We start from the raw sequence: 20,735 nt of genomic DNA, 5'->3' as shown, positions 1-20,735 counted from the left end.
TAATAATGATTGAAGTATGTACAATATTCATATTCCCTATCGAATCGTTACTCCACACTTACTATGGACCATGGTAACTATTTGCAACAATTATTAGCTTCGATGTTATGATGTTTAGGAAGTAATAATAGTAACTCATTGTTAAATCGTAAAAAAACTTGATTCTTTGAAATTAAATATACCTAGAATTTATAAATTATTTATTTTTGAAAAAATCATTCCATGGCAGACATCGGTCTAAAATATACAGCCTATACAGGTAGAATGTACCTACCCCGCCGAATGAGAAAATCGTGATTCACACCACTGAAAGTGTCAACGCCGGTGCGCTTTTGCTTTCCATATTACGACGAAATAGAAATAAAGATGTAAATTAAACACGAAACGTATATACTATTTGACTGTAAACATTTTTATAGAAATGCGCATATTATATTATTTATATGTACTTATATGCACGCCGCACGAGGAGGAAATGCTAATATTGCCACGAAACGTTATCGAGATATGTATAGAACAGTATATTATGAGGTAAGCGCGTCGTTGCAACGAAGAAGAGTCCAAAGATGGCTGTGCTCACCTCAAGTTGTGAATAATTGTGATAATATGTACATAAAACTGAAATATATCCTCACCTATATCGTTATTGTCGCACCGTGTAATAATGTAATATTATATACTGTTTAGTGTTTGGCTAATTGACTTTCTTTTCCATTGTATGTATATCTGAAAAATCATAACTAATTATTGTATTATTATTTTCATAATAACCATCACAAGTGAAATTATAGTGGTCAACAAAAAGTGACCATGATTCCTCCACTCCCCAACAATTATTGAGTAAAGAAAAACAAGAAATACAAATGCCGCCTAATTATATTATAGCACTAGTAATAATAGTAAAAACTTATTTCAATAATAATTCCAAAAGTTCTACCTATCACTTACGAATGTTATTTTTATCAAAGCAAAATTTGGACAGTTGGCGAAGTATGCCATAGAGTCGCCGAGTTCCACAGTTTAACTGACGATTATCAATAATACCTCATATTAAAAATCAATAATCATCATACAATACATTTCATTATTATTTTACCAATGTATTCCTTGGATTTTTCAAACCTATACTAATATTATAATTTCTGAAGACAAATTTTAAAGACATAGTCCTATTTCCTACAAGGAACTTGTGAATAATAAACAATGGTATCGTAGTTTCCCGACACTATAGTATATACTATATAAAAAACACTCGCAAACCACATGATGACGACTCAAAAATGGTCGGCTGGAGTGCTGGACAATTATATATTGGACGAGATCCAGGAGGGCAATAAAATTCTAAACTCTACGAGAACACACCCACGAACTCTAAAAACTGATTATTTTTAAATTTTTTAATTGATAACTGTACGATCGACAGTCGGACGTCAAGAAAATAGCTGACGGGAAATATCGCGGTTACCTGCTGGCTGTAAGTACCGTAATCAATAGAGTCGAACGCAATCACCTCGGACCACGGTCGAACTTCGCGATTATACAACCTCACATTGAATTGTGCCGACTGCCGATAAATGTATATCGGTGCCAACTTTTCGACCGCGTCCTTTCCGCGGATGTTAGTCATCCAGGTTCTTTATTATATACCTATTATTCCTGCAAATAATACAATTCTCTACGATTATTACCCATTTAGAAGTTATATTGTAGTTATAAGAGCATAATATTTAATACATGTGTATTATATATTTTATATTGTATAGGTTTGGAAAATTCAAGTAAAACCTTAGTAAAATAGTCACGTGACGTCTAAGTATTGTTCAGTTTTTGTGCATTATCATCGGTTTGTATTATTATCATAATATATATATAAGTATATAACCATAATATAGATCACGTATACTAGATCTGTAGTGTTATTATCATAATAGATTCTTATTATTGTTCCCGAAAATAAAATAATTGTGCTCCAATTGTGTAGAGTGCGCTTTTGGCGGAGTGCAAGACAAAAGATTACCAAAATTAGGACGTTGTAAAGTAGTCGGGTGGGACCTAATTACGATATTAGTTATCCACGGAAGGATTTTTATTCCTTATGGATAAGATTTCCGTAGCTCCCTCAGCTACTTCCTCTGAGCACTATTGCTAGATGTTCTTATCAATAAGAAGACACGTTTGATCTACAACACTCTAAAATGATTAATATATATTTTAATTCGTAAATTACGATATTACGTATATTGGAAGATGGGCTGTTTACCTGTTTGTCACTTACTGTAATTAAATATTATATACTATAGATTATTCATATAAAATGGTTGTAATATTTAAGTATGACGTTTTGCAACTGGTCCAAATGTGCCTAGTCTTTTCTGAGGTTTAAAATTGATACTCATTAGTCATTAGTCATTACCAGTGATACCCATATAAGGCCATAACAGTGGATACTATAATCATAATATTATAACACAAAGTTAGAACGGAAACGGATATTGGGTTTTTAAATTAATAATATGCGTACATTTTATTATTTACATAAATAAATTACAATACATTATACGTGCATTCATGTCGCGTAATATTTTTATTTTTCGAATCTATTGAAATTATTTAAGGTGGCTGGTGAGTAATGTGTGCCAACCCGTATGATGTTGTATCCTTGTATGACACGATAAATCAATAGTAATTCAATTGGATTTATTTGGATTTTTTTAATTTGAAACTGTCAACCGTTTAATAGATGGATATAAATATACATTTTTCAGAACAATCGCACGAAACGATATATCTAAATATAAATTATTAAAAAAAAACCTTTTATTCGTAAACGAACTGTAATTATAAATTATTAATGACGACTGACGATTGTCGATAAACAATCAACCCTTAAATGACATTTAGAAATGTCCAGTAAAATAGTTATTGTGGTCGACGATCGGCCAGCAGGGTTCTACATATCCCTGCGGATATTTGGGTTTCGGAAAAACACGAATTTTTTATTATTATGCTTTTTATTTCATATTTGATACTGACGTAGGGCGAAAATAGTAACTGATTTGATTTACGTTGAAAATTCGATTCTTGGAAACTATAATTTGTTATCGTATGTCAAGTCTATTCTTGACGTATAGGTTTAAAGAAATCAATACTGAACCTCAACCAAATAATAGTAAGTATAAAAATACAATAATGTATAACTATAAATAACTATAATAAAAACAAAAAGTATATACATTTAACATTTTTATTTTTCAACAATATTATTATTTTATTGTTTGAAACTAGTAAAACAAAGTAAGTGCCTCTGTTAGATTTAATTTTGAATTATTCACATTCCAATATTAAATTTAATCGCAGCGTTTTGAATACACCGGTCGAATAATTATTATAAATTAAACCACCAGCATAATTTGTTTGATGATTGCATATCATTTTTTTAATGCTGGTAACGATAGTTAAAAGGATTTGTGATTTTTTTGACCGTGGTATACGGTCATACAGAATGGAATAATTTATGTAGTATAATGTTATGTGTATTATGTATATACGAGTAATGTGTGTATTATATGTGACTGTAGTCTGTAGTACATTGCATTAATTAAGAAACAATTAATTCATAAATTACAGTGTGATGTCCCTAGTCAAAATCAGTTTAAAGTATTACAAATAATTTGAATTTTAAATTTTTAAATTTATACATTTGTTTGTACATAATATGAGTAGTTTCACAAAATGGCCAGTGCCAAAAACTTCATTTTATTGTCGTATTTTATCAAACGGTTAAATATAATATAATACTATATGACAATTAATTATATTTATTTAAATAGTCTATACCAGATTTTTAAACGTTTGAATCGTTTGATGATTACATAATAATATGTAAATTAATCAGGTGCATTAAAATAAAAATTATTTTCAAATTTTCCAATAAAAATTCTCTCTGATAAGTACATACAATAAATTTAAATTAAATATCCTATAGTCAATTTATTAGGTCATGGGTTTATATTATATAATTTTTGTAAATAAAAAAAAAATGTTTAAAATCACACAATTAAAAACTTTTTGTAAATATTACATAATAGGTATATGGTATATTCATATAAATATTCGTTTTTAATTATTAACTGGGTACCAAAAAATCAGACATTAAATGAATATAAAACGTTTGATAGATAAATAGTTTATATTGTTATAATCCATTTTTATCCTCAAGCCGTAGATAAATAATGGTCTCTTGTAGTAATGTCGTATTTATTGTGATTAATTTTCATATAAAATATTCGCGCTCGGTGGATGGCGCCATAAAAAACTAATTTTTTAATTGAAATATAGGACACGTTCTCATGATAGTCAATTTCAAACGTAATAATATGTTAATAAAAATAAATACACGTCATAATAGGTGTACTATTTCGAGCATCTGCTGTAAGTCACGTTTCGAGACTATAAAAAAAGGCATCTAAGTGGGCATTATTACGTTTCAGACCAAAATCTTGTTGCTGGAGGACAAATAATATTACCTTCGTGTAGGAAAACTGCACGTACGACTTATTTCGATACCTTCATACGATTATGATGGTCATTTCGAAAAACGACGTCGTCCTACGCATCCAAATATCATATTTGCAAAAATCGCCGGAGTTATCAAAATATGCAGTCAATTGTACAGCTTACAATATAATATAGGACTCGAACCTATAGGTATTATAATTGGCATATACAGTCGTATTATACAGAAATCACGTATGTAGAGCCATACATATATGCATAAAGGGATTACGCGCGGCGGGAGTGTCATACTGTCAAATATATTATAATTTATAATTATACGAAGGCGGTTTATCAAATGCAATGATATTATAATATACACAATTATTATTAAACCATGAACGTTCGCGTTAATATTATAATATTATTGTACGGCTTTGGATGCGTGTAAAATAATAATATGATATCTACGCATTAAAACGGCCAACAACCGTCGCCCTTATAATACATAATATACATAATAAGTAATAACTAATAAACTAGTAAATTATGTAGGTACCCGTGTACTGTGTTATTTAGAACTGCGAATCCAATAATATTTTTATAATATTATTATACTGATAAATGATAATGCTACGAGTTCAGTGTCGTACAAAGATAATCCAAAAACTATCTAGGATATAGGTAATTGACTTTAAGATTACCGAGTTTATAAAGATAATAAAAAGATAAATTAAAACTTGCACTTGTAAGACAGCATTTTTGGTATAAATTATATTAATATATTGTATCACACGAGTTTAAATATGCTTACACTCGTAAATACGTGTGATTTAATTAAGATACCGTGATCGGTGATGTTTACCAGAGAATATAAGAAATAAACTACAAAATAACTTCAGTAAAACACACGTAATAAAAAATAAAATATGTACATTGAAAACGAAATATAAATAAAATAACGTATACTATCAACTGTATCCCATGAAAAATAAAATATTTATCTAAAAATAAAACTGAAAAATATCTTGTAACGAAAAATTATCCAGATAATTTAGCTCAGATAACCACCGCTTTATTTAAATAGACAGATAAAAAGACACTGTAAATTATTTTTATCTAGATAATGCACGACACACGGGGCCGACGAGTACCTATTTATAATATTATACTGTGATGTATTACAATAATGGTTGCGGATATTCATATTATCGTTCGTCAGCGTTAAATTTACAAACGAACAATGGCCGCGTCGTCTATTCGCTAGCTCCGCTCATGCAGCAGTATAATATGGGAACTCCGCTACGGCTATATTATATTATATTGTATGTTATAAATAAACTAAAATATTTTATTGTTTATTATAATGGCACATGATACTGGGTCACGCGAATTGGCGAAATAAAAAAAAAATATGAAAAAAACTCGGAGAGGAACCGTCGGCGGCGGCTAGAAAGTCGTAAAACAATGCGTTTGCGTAATAATCGATCGGCGTGAAAAAAAAAAAACGTAACGCTTATAATATTGGAAACAATTAAAATAACGACGGTCGGAGATTATAATAAAAATAATAATAATATTGTGGTATTATTACAATAGTTGGCCCACGTTTAAAACGCGCCAAATAAAGCGACGTCCGGGAAAACCGATTTCTTCGGGTTGCAGTCGATGTCATTGTGTGCGACGAGTTGTTTTTCACAGACAGCAGTGACGTTTCATTGGTCGCGCAGGTCAGAAGACAGGAGAGAAACATAAGATACCCAAAACCGAGTTTACCGAATATCAAAATATAATAATAATAATAATGTATAGCAACGGCGGCGGCGGAGAGATGAAATGGTGATATGGGAAACAAGACGAAAAGGGGAACGGCACCGTCGTCACCGTCGGCGCCGCGCCGTGTCATCGCCAAGTCGGCGGCGCATTCGACTCGTCTCGGGCGGGCGAATTCTCGGCCGGAAGATCGGCGAAAAAATTATAAAATAATATTTTATTCGCTTTACCTAACGATAACTGTCTTGGATAAAATTTGTCGTGAGGGTTTTTTAACGACGTCCCCGCCACCACTCCTCTTTCGATAGTCGCCGACAGGGACAATAACGATGATGATAACACAACGAAAACAACAACAACAATAACAACAATAACAATAAGGAGAATAGTAAAGGAGGAAATCACTGTTATTATTCCGCCGAAAAAATGTTCACGCGCGGACGTCTGACGGGGAAAACGCCACAAGGCCGCGCCACCGTCGGTCGCCCGGCCAGTCGCGCGCGCCCGAGCAGCCGATGTACCGCCGCACACGTCTGAACGGAGCGCGCCAGTCACCAGTCAGTCCGGTGTCCGTTGTCAAACTGTTCAGTAAGCGCACCGCCGCACGACAGTGTTCACTCGTGTTGTGTGTAGTCGTCGCTCGTACGTGTTTTGTTTGTTTTTATTTTTGTCGTAGAACGAGTCTTAACACCTGCGCCGTTTGTTTCAATTATTATTTTTTTTTGATTTATTGAATTTTGATTTTTTTTTTTGGTGATCTAATTTAAAAAAAAAAATTGTTAATTATTTAAAAAAAATAAATAAAATCTGGTTATTACGAAATTATTTAAGTATTTAGTATTATTATAATTAAATCGAGTTTCGTGCGCCAGATGCTTGCAGTGACCGTCGCCAGTGATTTTCGACGTCGGTGTCTCCAGGAGGAATATCGGTGTTAACCGCGCGCGCGTGTGTTCGACGCCGCCGCGGGATCTCGTCGCGCGAAACCGTCGCCGTACCAACCGATGGCTTTGAACGCCACTACGTGTTACAACAAGGCGGTGATCGCGGGCTACGGGTCGTCGTACCCCAGCCCGCTGGCCGCTTCCGCCGGCGTTCCGTCCTCCCTGATGGTGGCCGCGGCCGCCGGATCCGCGGGCGGTTCGCCGTCGTCCCGATCCGGGTCGTCCGGGTCCGGTAGCGGGCTGTCCGGGTACCGCGTCAAGGACTTCAACGTGCCCTTACACGTCGATTGTAGCGTCGAATACGAAATGCCCAGCTCGGCCAAACCGCCGGTGGGTGGCAAGGTCGAGCCGCTGCTCATGATCCACCCGTCGTATTACCGGAAGGCCGAGAGCCGGACCCGCAGCCTGTTCGTCAACAACATGCCCGCCGCCGCGTCCGCATCGTCAGGACGGAGCAGACCCTCGGCAGCCGCAGCCGCCGCGGCCGCGGTCGGCAACGTCTGCGGCAGGTCGGGCGTATCTGCCGCCATCGCGAACGCCGCCGACGGACCGCCACCCGCGAAAAAACCGTACGCGGGACCGGCGCCCGGAGTGACCGCGTCCACCGCGGCCGGTGTTTACGGTATGGTCACTGGTGCCGTGGCCGCCGCCGCCGGCGCGTCCCAATGGCCGCCGTTGGGCTCCAGCGCCGAGCACCAACACCACGACGGCAAACGCACTCTGGACATGGTCCAGCGGCAGTACCAACAGCACCTGCAGGCCAGTCTACCCCCGCCGATGATGACTGCCGCCTTGCCTACCGACAAAACCCACATGACAGGTTAGTTGACGAATTCTTAGATGATTTTCTATAGCTGTTGTATTTTATCGTTACTATAATAATATGTAGTAAAGTTGAAAATGATTGCTGTCGTGCCAACGGTTCTGATCCGTTTGTGGGATGGGAGGGTTTTGATATTTAAAATGTGTAAAAAATGAGATTTTCGTGACCGTCCAACGTATAATTCGAGTCGAATATGCTTCGACTACTGCACAATTTGCCTGTGAACACTTTTCTCGCATATTAAGCAGTAATATGGGCTTCGGAACGTGTCCAACGCAGATCAACGATAGTGTAATTTTTTTCACAAACTCGATCGTCGCCACCTCTCGGTTATCGTATTGTTTCAAAATTAATCTTTTTCGTTTTGTTTGTTATTCTGTCTATCACTGTTGGCGAATAAAAAACTCGAAAGACAACGTTTTAATCTTGTTTTTCGGTCCGCATTTCCACGTCGTCGTGGTCGTACGTGTTAGTCCACCCGCATTTTTGTCATATCGCTGCTCCAAATTTCTCGAAAAACAAAAAATAATAAGTAGGCAGGTCTAAAAAAATGTATTTATTTTCGTATCGCTATCCGATGGGCGACGCCTGTTTTCGTTCGTCTTATCGTCCGAGGTGGAAAATAATTGGTCCGGTAAACGATTGCGATCGAAAGTATATATTATGTATATTGTATGGTGTATATATAGCTACCTACTAGTTTTCTTTTTTCTATATAGATATTCACCGAGAAAAGCGCTTGTACAACAAAAACCAATTATGCCGTCCCGTTTCGTTTTTGGCTCGTTCTCATAATATACCTTTAATTTTTTTTCTTGCAAGAGAGCATTCCATTTCGTTTTGCATTTTTACAGTTTGACGGCGGAACGTGCGAAGGTTGCGACGACGGAGGGTCGTGTCGCCTGTACATTTTAATGCTTAAAAAGTTTATCAAAAAAAACTACCAATTTTTTAGCGTATTGTCGGTGAACAAAAAATTAGTATTCCTCCGGTGCGAGGGGGCACATCGTTCTCACAAAGAACGCTAGTCTCGTACACGGAAAGGGGAGGAAAAGAGCCGGTTTTTTTTTATTTTTTATCACATTCACGTCCGTAATTAACGTTGATTTATTGGTCCGAAAAAGAAAAGAGAAAAAAAAAATTAGGTAAGGGGTATAAAGAAGAAACCTTTGTTAATTACACACTGCGCGAGTTTAAAAAAAAAAAAACGTATACCCTTTGAAACCGGGCTGTATATAAAATAATATTATTATTTTTATATTTTTTCTTTTCGGATAATTTCGTTTCGGAAATCGAGAGAATTCCGCCGTTGAAAGTTCTCTGGAAATAACACCCCTCGTCAAAGAGTTGGGCGCGCCAGGGCGGCGCGTTAAATCACAGCAGTGCCGACTTCACTTAACTCTGTATACACTAATTACGTGCGCTTTATTATTATTTATTTTTTTTTCGGGCGCAGTTCGCGTATTTCATTTAATTCTGTTTTGTTTTCACCCGTGGTTACGTGGTGGGGCCTTGTCCCTCGGGGGGCCTCGCTAATAAATTACAATAATAACGCCGCCGCCTCTGCCGTCACCGTCACCGATAAATTATTATGGCCTAGGGTTTATAAACCTCCCAAATTACAAGTCATGCAAACGTTTTCGATTTTTTACATTATTCGTTTTTTTCCCCCATAATCGAAACAGCATTTTAAGAGTACCGCCCTCCCCCCTTACTTACATACACACTGTGGACGAACTTTCTTGCTCAACAATATATGTAGATTTGTTGCGGCGTATCAACTTTCAAACGACCTTGTGTCTGAAATTTGTTCTTAATTATTACACACGAATGTTGTATCCGTATACGCGCGCATAGAAAAATAAACACGCCGAGGCAATATTATAATACATTTTTTTCGGCTAATTGAACAGCCGCAAATCTCTGGTCGTCGTCGGCCGCAAGAGTGCGATTATTTAAATACTAATTAATATTTAGCGTACGTAGTAAAATATATTATGTATATAGGCATGTAGTATAGGTAGTAGGTACCCACTCGATGGTTATAACAGGTGTGTAGTAGTTGTCCCGACAGAGATATTTCGCCCGTCGGCTGCGTTGACGATGATAATAATACTAATGATAAAAAAAAAAAAATGGAACAACAGTACTTAAAATATAATGCAGGACGCCCAACATTCCCAACCACAAGGTATACAACGCTGAGCTTTCGGTTATCGGCTTGGTATATGCCCTGTGGTCGCCTATGCGTGGACACCGGAACAGCTGTTGCAGTACTAACTTTTGTGTCTTAACGACGATAATAATCGCTTTTTTTTTCATCGTAATTATCATCATCAACGCGTCATCGTCGTTATAATAATAATAATAATAATAATAATAATACAATATTATATATTATTCCAACACGTCTGCCGGAGAAAAATAATGATTATGATAATAATAGTAACAGTATGTGTGTTTTGTGTACTATAGTACCTATAGTAGTGTGTGTCTATTGAAATTTTGCTCATGACTCATGCATAACGCGCGAGCCGCCGCCGATATACGCGCACAATGGTGTCAGACGTCTGAAACGGATACGGTGTATACGCTCATTGTATTCAGATATTACGGCACACACACACACACACACACACACACCCATTTGGTCATCCTTTTCAAACACACCCGCGAGTGTGTGTGTGTGTCACTTGTTGTTGTTAATGGCTTCGTCGCATACGTTCGCGTCCCGCGTGCGATGACAATGCGCGAGGAGAGCTCGTGTGTGTGTGTACAAATGGGGGGAGGGGGAGTCGTGTCGAAATTTATCGTCTTCGAAAAAGGCGACGGTTGAAACGATAAGATAAACGATAATATTATAAAATCGTATGGAGAAAAAAAAATTGTTGGAGTGTGTCGTGTGCGGCGTGCTTGTGTCGTTGCGACGAGGGAGCGCGTGACGGGAGGAACGAAATTTTTTCTGCGTACACTTTCCGCCCATTGTACCCCCGCACCACGTCCTACGGCTGTTCGTATTGCGTTACCAGGTACGCTGCACGGCGTACTAGACAAAGTACTCATTTTTTTTTGCTCGTTTTATGTTCACCGGCCGAGGATAGACGAGAGAGAACCGATTTTGACCGGTGACCGTTTTTTAAAAACATTATTTTTTATTTTGTTTTTATTTTTTTATAGTGCTATAAAATGATCGTATATGCTCTCGCAGTCGGTAGAATTATATTTTCTTATATTCTCGGAAACTCCGTCGTGGCCGTTTTTATCGCCGGGTAGAAGTGGTAAAGTTTTTTGTTTACATTGTTTACAACGAAATATCTACTGCAGGAGTAACCGATTTTCCGGTATTATAATATTATATTTATATATAGAACAGTGTAAAGGCGAGCCGTATAATTTGCAAACTGTTTTTCCCCCTATCCCGCGAACTGTCCGTTCCTCTGTCTCCGTGGGGTATAATAATAATATAACTCGTATGTTCGACAACTCGTATACCATAAATAATGCACACACACGCACACACGCATGTTATATGGGCCACCGAAGCGAGAGACTTTATTTTCGTTACGTAATAGTACGTATAAGAGTGTAAAAATAATATAACAACATAATACGGCCGCGTTGCCGAAAATAAAATCGAAACGCGTCGGGAATGGTGTCGCGGGATTCGGTTCCCAGACGACGACCATATTGAAATATATTGAATATTCGGTGCACATAATATTCGCTTTTTATCGGAACACTCGTGAGTGTGTACACAATATGGTGTACGACGGTGCCGAGAATTACAGTCGTGGAGTTTATTGTTTTACTTTTTTTCAATCTCACTGCCGCCGCCGCCGCCGCCGCCACCACGCGCGAAGCGTATTTTATTTTTTTCAACATAAATCCCGCGTACGATGACGTACATCATTTGTCCACAAAAAAATATCACATTCCCGCACTCGTCTTTCAGCGAAAGGAATAATGAAAAAAAAACACACTCCGTCCGTCTGTATATATATATATATATGTAGCGTCCTCCTCGACACTGTATAATATAAATACACATATAATAAATAGCATTTGACCCTAATTTTTGTCGCACGCTCTCGATTTGCTTCAATCCCCCCCTCCCGCCCGCCACCGCCGCCGCCTCAACCCTACAGCCGTCCTGGTCGTTTATTAGTTTTCCGTCTGCGTTCGGTCCGCCGTCGTCAATTGGGTCTCATTAAAATCGATATCGTCTCCCGCTCGCGCGCATGCAATTTATTATAAAATATCGCTCGAGTGTTGATCAAAAAACGGCCTATTATATATTTTATCGTATGCTCGTATTCTCGCGTTCGTCCGACGTAGGACAGAGAGAGAGAGAGAAACGCGCTATGGGGTGTATGCAAGTATTATACTCGTAATATTACAATATCGTATCAGCAAACGCTCGCATATCATTATAAACAGTCGGTCGACCGGCGATGGCCGTCTTTGGAGTTCCTGTTCGTACATGACATCGACGACGACGGGAAACCTGACACGCAGCCTGTACGTCTATCGCATAATATATAAGGACGTGCGACCACATTACTGTGTGCGCTCGTGACTCGACGACCCCCCTCGGAATGGTTTCACAGAATTTTCGATTCGTTTATTTTTTTCGTCGATGTCACACAACGTTTTTTTTTTAAATTATTTAACTCTCGTGGGGAACCACCGCTCGAGGGAAGACTGAAAGACGGAGGAAAAAAAGCTTTTAATTGTTCTCCGATGGTATCTGCAGCTATACCGACATCGTACAACGATTTCACTACACGTTTGTATTATATATACGTGGGTAATAATAAGCGAATTATTCGTCGGTTAGATTACGACTGCCGGTAACCTACTCCCGCAATCCGCCGACCCGCTCGACCGGCGATTATCGATACGACCGATCTAAATTGCTTTTACATTATTATTATTATTATGCGATTATGTTGTTTTTCAAAGAACGTGGGGTGCGGTACCCACCGATTATTATTTTTAACGTCTATTCGCGATCAATTTTTTCACCAATTAAACGCGTTTGTGTATTTTTATTTTCATTTCGCTCGCCTGCAGGTTTTCTCCTCGGGAGCTCGTCGAACGTATGCACTGTGCAGCGTATAATGAAATACGAGATTTATCGTCCTCGGATGGCGTATTTACGCGTTCATAATAATAAATAATAATGGCACGACGATGATACACACTAAGGCCGCGTCTTTACAATTTTCAAAGGTTTATTTTCTTTTTCGTTTTGCGCCAATCCCCCGGTGGGTCCCCCGAAACCCGAACGAGCACATCACTTGCACCTCATACCGAGAACACGACCCCGTGCTAAAAGGATGAAAGGGCGCTTCGACAAAGAGGCGTACGATTATCATATGGGCCCTTTATCGAAAATTTTGATCAATTTTTTTCCCCCCATTCACGTGTTCCTTAGTCACGGAATCCGTGTACCTCCCCCATCGGTTGATGGTTGTGCGTCGTTTCTTTTTATAAAATATTGTATTATTCTTCGCGGGTCCAGTTTACGCCGCCCCGACGACGACAATCGGCCCGGCGATTTATTGCAATAATTTACAATCGTTACACATTTATAATACTCTTACGCTGCAGGCACACACACACACGATATATGTACATTTGAATCATACAATGCGCTCAAATACACTTATTATAATATTGTATTTATTATTTTACCGGTGGAAAGGAAAGAGAGAGAGAGAGAGAGAGAGAGGTTATTCCTTTATTCGCGCGGACGGCAATGTTATTTATGTGGTCCACGGAATGTGACTGTGTCTGTGTGTGTCATTCGTATATAATATTTTTGTTATTATATAAATGGCGATAAACCGTCGGACCGGAAAAATGATAATTTTAAAACGGGCGACCGACGTTTCAATGTTCACGTTTAGATATGTGTGTATTGTGTGCGTATGTTATACACTTATACAGGGTTGTGCTCTCGCGCTTACGTATATTATATAAATTATAAAGTATAAACTGCAACCGCCAACAAGCTCTATAAAGTGCGTATATTTACAGGCCATTACGGGTGAAAAGCAGTTTTTTCATCAGAAAAACTCACAACCCGTATTAAAAATACACACACGATAAAACATCATATTATTATATAGGTACAATTGTACACGTCGTATTTCACTGTACACCGGTTGTTGTTAAGTTATTTACGGCCGTCTGGAGAAACGAATAGTGTTTGATTAATTTAAACCACTGGAACGTAGTTGTACGGAATTCAAATATAATATTGTTGTCAAAATTTGATTCACACGTAAAGTAGCGAACAAAAAAACATTCATCACACACACACACACACACGCACACTATCAATTACGAATGTAAAACCAACGGAAATAGGTCAATCGCGGCTGTCGTCCGCTATACAAATATGGTACTATGTTAGCCAATAAAACGTCTATGAAATCGTATACGACCCGAGCATCTGCAGCACACCGTTGACGTTGTTTTCTTAGAGACGTGCCATGTCGGGTTATTGTATTGTTGCGAGTTACGCCCGAGGAAAAATTTACATTTACATTGTTTTTCTTCTATCGTGCTTTTTTCCCCCCTTTGGCCGTATACAATCTTGGTTTTCCTATTCTTCCGTCTCGTATAGATAAATATCAGTTGATATGTATGTACATATATGTATATTCGGTGGAGCCACTGAGTTTTTATGCATTAAAATATCAAATTGGCTTATTTTAAAATGTTTAGTTTCCGTTTATAATATAATAATATAATACATGATATTACGCGTCCTTCTCTCCGGAGGCTTCCTCTTCCTCGTCGGCAGCACCAACGAGAGAGAATAGACTGTTTGCACCACACGCTTTTAGTCTACAAAGGAGTATAATTTTAGCGGTTCTCTGAATAATAAGATTCTCAAAGCACACATTTTATGAGCATAGGTGCAGTATTAGCACTATACGTTACATTTTATAATATGTACAGTAAAACGATATAGTATATATATATATATGGTGAACTATTTTTTACCGGTGCTATAAGTTTATTATAATTGATAATGTTATATTTAAATATTTGATTTAAAAGGGCGTATGAATAATTCAGTAAGTAAGCTCGTTTAATGTATACCTATTTATATATAATATTATGATTCAATTTAATCGCGAAAAAAGTTTTTAAACAATGATTTCGAGATGACTGTATTTTTTCTGTTTTATGGCTGAACGTTGAAATATTATTAAGGACACAAAATTTAAGATCTCGTATATAGTCTTGAGAAAATATTTTCTTTCTAGTTGGTTGGGTAAAAAAAATGTTAAAAAACTTTTTCCATTCAAATTAAAATACACAATGTTTTCGTAAATTTTAATGGAGGTATAGGTAATACACTAGGTATTAATAATTCTAAAATTAATTTTTCGCGTCCTGAATGGAGAATTTTGTTTTTAATTAGTGCGTTTTCAAAGTATCTTCGAGTAAAATCACAAATTGTAAGTCGTTTCTTTTAGACATATAATACCGATAAACATTTTTTGAGGGTCGTACTACACACGACTCGATAATCACATTCTATCATAAAATTATATTTATTGAGTTACAGGTATTTTTGATATTATTGTACAGAATTATGCACGCTGAACACTGTTTAAAATCTAAACTGGTCGAGCTGACGTCATATAGAAAAAATTATATATCTGAGAAACCGTCTTTTGATTTAAGTACCTACTCACGTTTTGTTCACGAATAGAAAAACTATACCTTACTTCAGTTCCTTCGTAATTTTGTTGTCTATACAATATTTTTTCTTCTCTTTTATCTCGTGACAAGAAAGAAAACTTTTTCACTGCTGAATCGTCTACAGGTATAAAAGAAGTTTTCTGACGACGAAAAACTTACCTTCCTATCCTTTTTCGTCGATTGCAATGTATGATATTATATATATATTTAGCATTTATAAATTTAATAAAGGGTCTTATTTTTATTAATTCGTCGGGGACTCGGGGTTTCTTCGAGCTCGAATAATAATTAAAAGAAAAGGGGAACTAAAAAAAGGACAAAATAGTTTTAATTAAAAGAAAGAACGATGCAAAAAAATGTAAAAAAAAAACGTGTTCTGATGGCGTTTTTTATTTTTTGTCCCTGTTTAGTGCCGAAAGGGTGTTCTTGCTGCCAGGCGAAATTATTAAAGCGCAAAGCCCAACAACCGTCGTCGGTGCCACAACAACAACAACAACAACAACCTCTACAACAACCACAGCAACACCATATCCACCATCACCAACAACAACAACAACTACAACAACAGCACCTGCCGCAACCACCTCATTTACAACAACAACAACACCTCCATCACCACCAGCAACAGCAGCAGCAGCAGCAGCAACACCACCATCAACATATCCATCATCAGCAGCAGCAGCAACAGCAGCAACACCATCACCATCAACAGCAGCAGCAGCAGCAGCAGCAACAGCAACAGCAGCAGCAGCAGCAACAACAACACATCCATCAACATCATCATCATCAGCAACAGCAACACCAAGAGTACCACAAGTCGAGGCAAAACGAACAGCCGACTCCGCAACTGTGGGGTTTTAACGGTACCATTGCTGCGGTGTTGCGCAACGAGTACGGTGGCAAACCGACAAAAACGTTGGGACGCATCACCGACCCGATCAACAACATCCTGACGCCCACATACATGTTCTGAGCGTCCAAGTTGTGATGATATTTTTATTGTATTTTGTGATAGTTAGACTGTTAAAACATTTTTTTTTCTTTAAAAAAACGCGTTCGGATCGAACAGATCGACGAGAAGAATATAATATAATGATTAGGTATTGGACTTGTACGGTGAAAATAATAATAATGTATACACCTATATAATATGTTATCATTATTGTACCTAATTATAATAATATGTCATGTACGCGTGCGTTTAGCGTGTCGTGTACAAAAAATAATATTATACATAGTTGTAGACCGCAACGGAAATATATAATATAATATAACGACGATAATAATAATAACAATATCATTAACCAAAAAACAAAAAAACAAAAAAATATATAATAATATTTGTATTAGCCGTTCAAGTTTTCACGTGTTTGCGCGCCGCGTAATACAATGTAATGTGTTGTTGTGATCATATTATTACTATTATTACTATTGTCATTACATCGTCCATGTTCGTTCATGACAATAATAATAATTATGATAAATAAACAAACTCGCAAACATTTATATATTATATTATAATATGAATATTATGTACGCGCGAGCAGTGAAAACGGCGTCCGGCCCACCACCTTGGTGTGGGGGCGGGGGTGTTGTGTGTCCGCCGCGTATATATAGTTGTCAAACGTGAGATTTTGTTTTGTTTTTAGCGGACACCCCCTCCCCACAACCACCGGACGTCCGGAACGTAGGTACACGTTTAATATATTATTGTGTATGTTTATTTTTTTATTTATACTTATTTTTTTCGAAATACGACGCACGGACCTGGCGGCTGAAACGTGCGTCGTCGTCGTGTACATATATTATATTATATTACATTATATTATACTATGATGATTCCAATTTTTTTTCTTCTTCTATATAGTTCGTGCGTGTCGCTTTTTGTTGTGTTGGCTGTGAAATATTGTGATAATAAAAATTTAAAAAAATAAATAAAAAGAAGAAAACGCACGAAAAATTAACTACTCACCGTTTTTCGACAAATCGAGAAAAATACCAACCACCGTTTTCTCCAAGGGTATATTTAATAATATATTGTATTATAATAAATTTCTTGCGTAAAGACTGAACGAATATAATATCTTCAAAAAAAATTATATGAATAAAAGACTGTAGCCCTTTTACAGTATATATAATACAATAATAATAATAATATATAACAAAACAGTCAGGGGGTATGAAAATACTGTATAAGTTCCTTATATGTATAAAAATGAAAATTATACCTACCCTTTTTTGTTTTCATTGGAATCAATTTCAAACTGTAAACGTGTTATGACCGACAATTATTTTCGTCTGATACCAAACGTAGACGTTATTGTTAAAAAGAAAATAGCGAAACAAAAACGACAAAAAAATAAATTATTTACATTTTCTCTCGATTCATCGTCGTCATCTTCATCATTATCGTCATAAATCATAATAATATGGTATATATACATAAAAGTGTACATTCCTATATAATTTTATCATTATACATATTTACGACTTATTAGGTGTGCCTGTTTAATTTGTGTAATTTTTATCTAGTCTGGTTGGATAATGGGCCAAAGAGCTAAACATACATATTATATAAATAATAATATATTATATTTTTTTTCTTACGATAGCGCAAAATATCTACAGCGGGTTCACGGGGAGGGGGGAGGGCTTCGTTCGGAATAATCACTCACAGGCCTAATAATGATGAGAATAGGTCTATATATTATACGATAGGACTCGATAGCGTTCGGGGAAAAAAACGAAAATAAATAAATACACACTCGAGTACACATTAGATAATAAATTGTATTTTCTTTACAAACAATAAAAAAAAATTGGTCGGCCTGTGATACACCTTAAATTTCTCTGACATATTTTTCCATTTTTTCGTTATCGTTAACTTTTTTTTTGTTTTGAATAACATTTTAAAACGAATGAAATATATAACTATATTGTATTTGTAATATTTATTTTTAGATACCACACTTAATGTTAGCATTCTATTTGTAAATTAGACGTTAGACATATATATATATATATTATTATTTTTTTTTAGCCTGTACAAATGTTTTTTTTTGTAATTATCCTAATTTCAGGACGTGGTTTATTTGTTAAAAGAAAAATACCTAACATGAGAAAAAACAATTTAATAAATACACGAGATTATATAAAGGAAACTCTATTTGGTTCATTTTTTATTCTTCATACGTAACCTATACCTATACTAGAATGAATGATACTCCAGGGTCTAAAATTGTGTGCAATAAGTTCACAATATTTTATATAACATCTATAGATGTTACTCACGAGTACGGAGTTCAACGACTGCACTGATAAATGCTACTTTATATTATTTTAAATAATCAATGATTGATTATATACATTATAGACGCAATATAGATGCGTTCTATGTAAAACTTAATGTACAAATAAATACAATTTATGCAGATTTCATCGGAATTTTCTTTTAAGAAGAAAAACCGAAAGACTCCGCATCCTTCCCCGTGTGCGAATAATAAGATTTTGTACACTTAAAGGTCACCGCTGAAACGTCTCCAGAGGAGGAGTGCGTGTGACATTTGTATAAATTTACTCAAAGGTCTTATGGGAAAGGAAACATCGCGGAAATGTCAAAATGAGCAAGCATTAAAAAAAAAATTAACAGATTTTGTCGTGGTGGTTCGACTATGGTTTGGACGCGGAACAGGTGATATAATATTATACCTACTATTTAATATCAAATGGCGGCAAATTGGAAGAAGCGACGACCGGCAGTTTCCAATAAAACTGCACTCGGGTGGTGTGCGGAATGTTGTTGTTCACCTTAAATACATAGTTTTTATTGTTTTCGATTTGCGATGCACGTTCATATAATTATGAACATTTTTAATTATAACACATAGTTATTTCTGCAGCAGTCGTACACTTGGAATCCGACTTGCCACGATGAATTGAATATAAACAAAATATAAAATATTATATGTATTGGTGGTGGCTGATGGGACTCGATTTACCGATTTCAAAATCTAGAAAATCGCTGTACCCACAGAATACCGTGGTGTGATATGGTCGTACGGTAATGCATTAAAAAAAAAAAAAAATTTAGGCAGTTAACGTAGGTACATTAAATTGATGGATGGCGGCGTCATATATACGTTTCGATTATCCTATTATATATTATTATGATGTGGGCAGAACTCATCACGTCGGTAGTTCTCAGCAAAAATATGACGTCGTCCTTCAGATTTGATTTTATAGGAAAAGACGATGTGCCGTGTTCATGATCGCTCTCGTTTTTATAATAACGCGGTCGTCTGTGAGGAAATTTCAGTGGTACCTATATTTATTGGAATAATAATTATGACGGATATGAGCTAAGTATAATTATGTTGTAGGATTTAAACATCATCGAATTGCCGCGGGATGATACGGTAAGTAGAACAGTCTAATGGCACCACACGTGTAGAGCAGATTAGACTGACAGTAAAAAAAAATCATTTAACTAGTCACTTTTTTTTCTAGAATTCACAAGGAAGAAAAAAATTGATTTTTCATCTATCTGATTTCATTTAGGTAATATATACGGACGTTATTTATTATTTGGCTTTTTGGGCACAGCAACTTTTTATTTAACCATTGTTGATATTACTTAATAGTTAGTAATTTGCAAGACATCCAAAGTTTAAAAATATTTTTTTTTTGTTAGTATATATCTATCACCTACTCATGTTATGTTGATTTTGTGTCTTTTAATAATTTAAAAAACAACCTAAGTTAACCCAACCGCGACATATTATATAATACATGTACTTAATTATGTTATACTTATAGGCATCTGCTCGTTTTCAGCTTCTGGCAATGCGAAATAATTTATATTTGTACACGCACATGAACGAAAAATAAACGTTAAATGTTTCAAACTCCCAAAGAGAAGATGTGAAATGGTTTCGCTGTATAGTATGTATATTGCATTATATATCGGTAAAGTAAAT

The 20,735-nt window shown here is 36.2% G+C and overlaps 1 protein-coding gene across 1 annotated transcript; it reads left to right on the top strand.

The window, feature by feature from the left end:
- Positions 1 to 6,791: 6,791 nt before the first annotated feature.
- LOC111029316 (centrosomal and chromosomal factor-like) lies at positions 6,792 to 18,920 on the top strand. The gene is made up of 2 exons (XM_022308284.1): positions 6,792 to 8,031; positions 16,170 to 18,920. The coding sequence occupies exons 1-2, from the start codon at positions 7,272 to 7,274 to the stop codon at positions 16,730 to 16,732; spliced, it is 1,323 nt and encodes a 440-aa protein (XP_022163976.1). The 5' UTR covers positions 6,792 to 7,271; the 3' UTR covers positions 16,733 to 18,920.
- The last annotated feature ends 1,815 nt before the right edge of the window (positions 18,921 to 20,735 follow it).

Source organism: Myzus persicae, unplaced genomic scaffold (genome assembly GCF_001856785.1).
Source record: "Myzus persicae strain clone G006 unplaced genomic scaffold, MPER_G0061.0, whole genome shotgun sequence".
NCBI classification, from domain to species: Eukaryota; Metazoa; Arthropoda; class Insecta; order Hemiptera; family Aphididae; genus Myzus; species Myzus persicae.
The sequence above is the reverse complement of the archived record's forward strand: the minus strand, read 5'-3'. Positions and strand labels throughout refer to the sequence as shown.